This window comes from Calidris pugnax, unplaced genomic scaffold (genome assembly GCF_001431845.1).
Source record: "Calidris pugnax isolate Ruff unplaced genomic scaffold, ASM143184v1 scaffold188, whole genome shotgun sequence".
NCBI classification, from domain to species: Eukaryota; Metazoa; Chordata; class Aves; order Charadriiformes; family Scolopacidae; genus Calidris; species Calidris pugnax.
In genome coordinates, this window is record NW_015091257.1 from 16,370,906 (window position 1) to 16,376,719 (window position 5,814).

The following is a 5,814-nucleotide window of genomic DNA, read 5'->3' on the forward strand; positions in this document are numbered from 1 at the left end:
CTCTTTCCAGCAGTTCCCTGTCCCTCTTGAACTGGGGGGCCCAGAACTGGACACAGTATTCCAGTTGTGGCCTCACCAGTGCAGAGTAGAGAGGGAGAATGACTTCCCTCGACCTGCTGGCCACACTCTTTCCTATGCAGCCCAGATCTTTCTCCTCAGTAGTGCTTCCCAGAAGATCCATCCCTAACCTGCACTGGTGCCTGGGGTTCTTCCTCCCCAGGTGGAGGATCCTACATTTGTCCTTGTTGAACCTCATTAGGTTCTTCTCTGCCCAGCTCTCCAGCCTGTTCAGATCGCGCTGGATGGCGGCACAGCCCTCTGGGGTGTCAGCCAGTCCTCCTAATTTGGTATCATCAGCAAACTTGCTGAGAATACAGCCTTTCATCCCTCAGCTTTTCTACTGACATGAGGCACGTGGGACGGAGCACCCTCTTGGTCAGTTTTGGGTCGCCTCTTTGATGTTGAAAGGGGTGGAGGTCCTTTCCAAAGGGAAAACACACGTGCCAGCCACAACAGGCAAAACCAATTGCAGGGCTGATCTGCAGGTCTTGCAGTGATTGTGCAGGAGTCAGAAGAGCATGGAAATTTGCATGTGACTCTCCGAGCTGGCATCTGAAGTGTTTCAAAGGCAATGCCATCTTTGCTTCATGATTAACAATGGCAATCACTGCCCTAAGTAACTACACTCCCAGCTTCCAGGAGGTCTGGTAACCCGCTCAGGGGATGTTGTTTATCTAGACTTTCGTAAAGCCTTTGTCACCATTTCCCACAGCATTATCCTGGAGAAACTGGCTGCTTATGGCCTGGATGGGTGCATGCTTCACTGGATAAAAAAGCATGGAGAGGGCCAGACCCAGAGAGTACTGGTGAATGGAGTCCGTTGGAGGCCAGTCACAAGTGGTGACAAATTTCTCCATCAAGAGAGCTCTCAAGCGTTGGAAGAGGCTGAGGCTGCCCAGCGAAGTAATGGAATCACCGTCCCTGGAGGGATTGGAATGATGGGTAGATGTGGTGCTTAGCAACTTGGTTTAGTGGTGGTTTTGGCAGTGTTTGGTTGATGGTTGGACTGGAGGTCAAGTAGGCGAGAGCCATGGTCTTAGTGGGGAGAGCCCCCCAGTGCCCCTCCCCCACCACGGCCCCCCTGGCCAGTCTTGACATCACAATGGTGAACCCAGCGCTGGCCTGGCAACCTCCCCAGGGCCCTGCAGGGACAGTGCTGTGCCAGCACCGAGCGAGCGTCACTGGCAGAGCCCAGCTCTTGCCCAGCGTCCTTGTGAGAGTGGTTTTTGGCACCGCGACCCCCCTTGGCAGCCTTGCGTGGGCCAGCTGGGCACTGTCATCAGCCCCACAGCTGTGTCCCGCGTGAGGCCGTTGAGATGGGACAGGTCAACTGCTGCCAGGGCTCCAGGTGAGCTCCCCCCATGGCTCGGGGACACGCCGGCACGGCCGGTCCCCGCGGCAGCCCCCTTGCTCATGCCCGACGCCGTCTGCTCCCCAGGGACGACCCTGAGCCCGTGGCAGCACCACCCGAGCCGCTGCACCGGCAGCGCGTGAAGGTGACCGAGGGCCGGCGGAGCAGGAAGAGGGAGCTGCTCCTCTACAGGGACACCTTGGTCATCGCCAAGGCCAAGTAAGACTCGCAGAGCCCCTTTCCTCCCAAGCCCCAGGCCCCCGGCACCCTGCTGCTGGATGCACCCGTGGCCGCCCCCATGGCAGGGGGAGGCTGGAGGGCAGCCCCCGGGCTTGGCCACCTCCAGGTCACTCCCTGACGCTCCTCTCTGCAGACGTGGCAGCGCCCCGCGCCCGCAGCTCTGCCTGGCCCTGGCCATGCTGCAGGTGCTCTGCAGCGGGAAGGGGGCAGCTGGCGATGCCACCACGGAGGAGAAGGGCAAGGACGCCAAGTCCCTTGTCCTGCTCTGGCCCTGCGGCTCCTGCGTGGTCACCTTCTGGTGAGTCTGGGTGCCTCGTCCCCACGGCAGGGCTGGGGGGTGCCTCTGTGGCCGTCCCCAGGGGGCTCTGTCCTGCCTCTGTGGCCGTCCCCACGGGGCAGGGCTGTGCCGCAGCGGGCACTCAGGCTGTTTCCCCTCTCTGTCTGCAGCTCCCGGGTGGTGAAGGAGCTCTGGCTCAGCGCCCTCCTTGGGTAAGCCCTGCCCGGCCGTGCAGCCTGGGCAAGCCCTGCTCCCAGCACCGGGGGGATGCTCCAGGCGTAGCCCCACCATGGGGAAACGGCCCTCCCCAGCTGGGGAGAGGTGCCCCCACGGCTGTGGGCAGCTCTCCAGCGGGCAGAGCTGGGGCAGCTGCTTCACCCCCCCGTGTCCAGCCAACACCTGCCCAGCCCCGGCCCCACCACTGCCGCTGCTCTCCACTCCACTCCACTGCCGGAGGGTGCCCGGCTGCTTGCGGGCACCTTGGAAGGGGCTCCCAGGGCGGGCGGGGGAGGGACAAGGCAGCTGGGGTCTCACACTGCTCTTTCTCTGCCCCGTCCCTGTGCACAGGCCACCAGCAGGAGTGGAGGGAGCCCGCGTCACCCAGGTGCCCTCCATCAAGCTCCTGCGGAAGGAGCTGAGGCGCCGCAATGCCGTGAGTGTCCCTCCTGTCTCCGCTCTGTCCCCAGAGCCTGCTGCAGCCCGGCAGCAGGGGCACGGCTTCTCACCTTCTGCTCTTTTGCCCTTGCCCAGGCCACCACACTCCACGCCAGCAGCCTGGAGAGGCTGGTCGAGCGGCAGGCAGAGGTGAGGGGTGCCATCTGGCAGGGCTAGGGGCTGACGCAGCTCCCCGCGGGCCCTTTCTGCTGCGGGGCTGCTGGCTGAGCACAGGGCATTTCTTGCAGGCTGGTGCCAAGCAGCGGCCAGCTCCCGTCTCCTCTGCCAGCCAAGGCGGACCTGGCCACACAGCTGGTGAGTTTGCAGGAGACGGGGACCGCAGGGCCCTTCTCCTCTGGCAGGCGGGCACTGGTGCTGCAGCGGGGCTGCTGCTGCCTTCCCTGCAGGGCACGTCCATCCCCACGGCTCTGCGGCGGGAGAGAGCTGAGCCCCCAGAGCCCCTTCTTCCCAAACCACCCCTCTCCCCTTCTTTGGGTGGAGGGGGGACAGTGCTGAGAGGGTGCGGGAGCGCTCACCTGGCACTTCTCCTCCTCCACGCCTCTTTGCCCTCTTGTCCTTGGCAGCAGGTGGGACCGGCAGCAGGAGGAGCTTTCTTCCCTGGCCATTTGGCCGGCGAGGGAACTCGGCCGCTGCAGCAGCGCCCGGGCCGTCGGGCTCTGGCAGCAGCGGGGTTCTCTTTGGCCGGCCCCTGGCAGCTCTCTGCAGCCAGGATGGCACCCCTCCCCAGCCCATCCAGGTAAGCACGCCTGCCTAGGGGGTGCCCAGCCCTCTGGCTCCTCTGCAGAGGCGCTGGCCCGAGCAGAGGGAACCCAGCTGGGGCTCGGGGACAAAGCCCGCTCCTCCCCATCTCACCCACCCCTCCATCCTGCCCCACGGAGAGCCGCAGAGCTGCCCACGCTTGCTCCTGCCCCGAAGCTACCTTCACCTGCCCCAAAGCCCGTCTACAGCCCACCAACTCTCCTCCCCTCTGCCCTGCAGGACCTGCTGGCTCTTCTGCACCAGCACGGGCCATCCACGGAGGGGATCTTCCGGCTGGCGGCCGGCGAGCAGGCCTCCCGGCAGCTCAGGGAGGCCCTGGACTCCGGAGCGGAGGTCCACCTGGAAAGCCAGCCTGCGCACTTGCTGGCCGTCATCTTGAAGGTGAAGCCTGCTCCCCTGGGGCCTGGCAGCTCCCGGCTGGCTTGGTGCAGATGGGCAGGAACCCAAAGCCAGCCGCCTGCTCCTGAGCCAGAGTGACGGGGAGGCTGCCCCTGCTCCCACCAGGAGTGCCCCAAGCCTCACCTGGAGCCCTTGGCCTTGCAGGACTTCCTCCGCAGGATCCCCTCCAAGCTCCTCCAGGCAGAGCTCTATGAGGAGTGGATCAGCGCCCTGCAGAAGGACAGCAGGCAGGAGAAGCTGGCAGCGCTCAAAGAGTAAGTGTGGCCAGCACCTGCTGCTGCCCAGGGGCTGGCAGAGGCCAGCACTTGCCTGCAAAGCCACGGCCTCCTTGACACAGCCGTGTTCTCTGCCGGGCACGGCTGGCTGCTGTGGGGTGGGCTTTGGGGGCACGGTGGTGGCACAGCCAAGCATTTCTCTCCTTGGAGCGCTTGGGGCAGGCATGGTGGGTTGTTCCAGGAAGGGACTCTGGTCAGAAGAGCAGGGAGGGAAAGAGGTAGCCGTAGCTCAGAGAAGGCAGTCCTTCTGCTGGAGACCAGGCCTGGCCAGGGAGCCTTCCCCGGCGTAGGCTTGGGTGAGATCAGCCTGGGGGACCTGCGGTGACAGCGTCTGCTTTATTAACGTTGCGTGCCTGTTCCTCTCAGGGTGGCCAGCAAGTTGCCCCAAAGCAACCTCCTGCTCCTCAAGCAGTTGCTGTCCTTGCTGAAAACCATCAGCAGCAACGTGGGCACCAGCAGGATGAGTGCTGCCAACCTGGCCATCTGTGTGGGGCCAAACCTGCTCAGCCCACCTGAGGAGCAGACCCTCCCCCTCGACGTCCTAGTGAAGGTGACGCAGAAGGTACGCTGTGCTTACCAGATGGCTACAGCTTCCCGGTCCCAGCAGAGAAGCAAGGGTCCGGAGGGGGAGAGGCTCTTGGACCCGTTTTCAGCCATGACACCAATGGTTTGCTTTGTGCAGGTCACGCAGCTGGTCGAGTTCCTCATTGAACACCACGAGGAACTCTTGGAGGGGGAGGAGGAGGCTGTGGTTGCCGGGGCATCAGGCACGGAGTCAGCAGCACTGGAGGTAAAAGCAGAAGCAGTAGAAGTATGTCAGGTCCGCAGAGAGCATGACCCAACCAAATTGGGCAGCTAGGTCCTGGCCACTTGATAAAGTCCACATTTCTGTTGCAGGTGCCTCCAGCAGCTCCAGAAAGCGAGCACGTGCAGAGGTTGACCGAGGAGAGAAGGTAAAATGAGACAGCTTTGGTTTTAAGAGCAGAATGGGTTCCAGTTTACCGTGGCTTTGCCCGTCTAACAATACTCTTTTTGGAAAGGTTGCCAGGCTCCTCACGTTCCAGCAGAAAGCGAAAGGCAACCTTTGAAAGGGAGGGTGATGGTCAACCAGAGGTTAAGAGAAGACAGCTGGAAAAAGAGCTCTCCGAGACGGACAACTGAGGAAATCCAAGGAGGCAAGAAGAACGAGGAGCCCAGGTGTGTGGCAGACTCTGCTGTCCATCCTTTAAAGCTCTGAACACTGCTCGGAGTAGCGGAAGGGAGACAAAACCAACCAATCGGTACAAGAGAAGCATCTTTGGCCCTCTAAGCTGTGTTTCTAGCAAGGCACAGTGAGGGATGCTGCTGCTCGGGTTTTGGAAAGGCCCACACCGCAGCCACTGCTCAGAAGGGCTCTCTCTCTGTGCCAGGAACTACCCTTTTTTCATTGGACTTCCCAAAGAACGGGCGACAGAGTCCCGCCTCTCCCGCCTCCGTGGTTTCATCAGCGCTTTCTGCCTCTGTCCTTGCCTTGTAGGTGCCGATTGAGTTTTGCTGCTTGGATTTCCCTGGAGGAGCTCTGACGCCTGCCCTTGGAGAGACTGCATCGTGCAGCCCCAGCCCCACCTCAGCGGAGGCGAGGAGAGAGGCACCCACACCCTTCTGCTCTGGCCGGCAGCTTGCTCTCGGGCACCCCTGCTGTGGTTTGGGCTGGGCTGGCCACTAAACCCACCCACAGATGGCCTCTTTAACCTGACTCCCCTTCCAAGAAGGAGGGAGAGAACAGAAGAGAGAGAAAG

General features: G+C 62.3%; 1 protein-coding gene across 1 annotated transcript; it reads left to right on the plus strand.

Moving 5' to 3' along the window:
• The first annotated feature begins 388 nt into the window (after positions 1–388).
• LOC106898756 (rho GTPase-activating protein 20-like) lies at positions 389–3,839 on the plus strand. The gene is made up of 9 exons (XM_014960187.1): positions 389–1,408; positions 1,499–1,630; positions 1,785–1,949; positions 2,099–2,140; positions 2,496–2,580; positions 2,679–2,732; positions 2,831–2,897; positions 3,167–3,339; positions 3,582–3,839. Exons 1-9 carry the CDS (start codon positions 1,377–1,379, stop codon positions 3,837–3,839), a joined length of 1,008 nt encoding a protein of 335 aa, XP_014815673.1. The 5' UTR covers positions 389–1,376.
• The last annotated feature ends 1,975 nt before the right edge of the window (positions 3,840–5,814 follow it).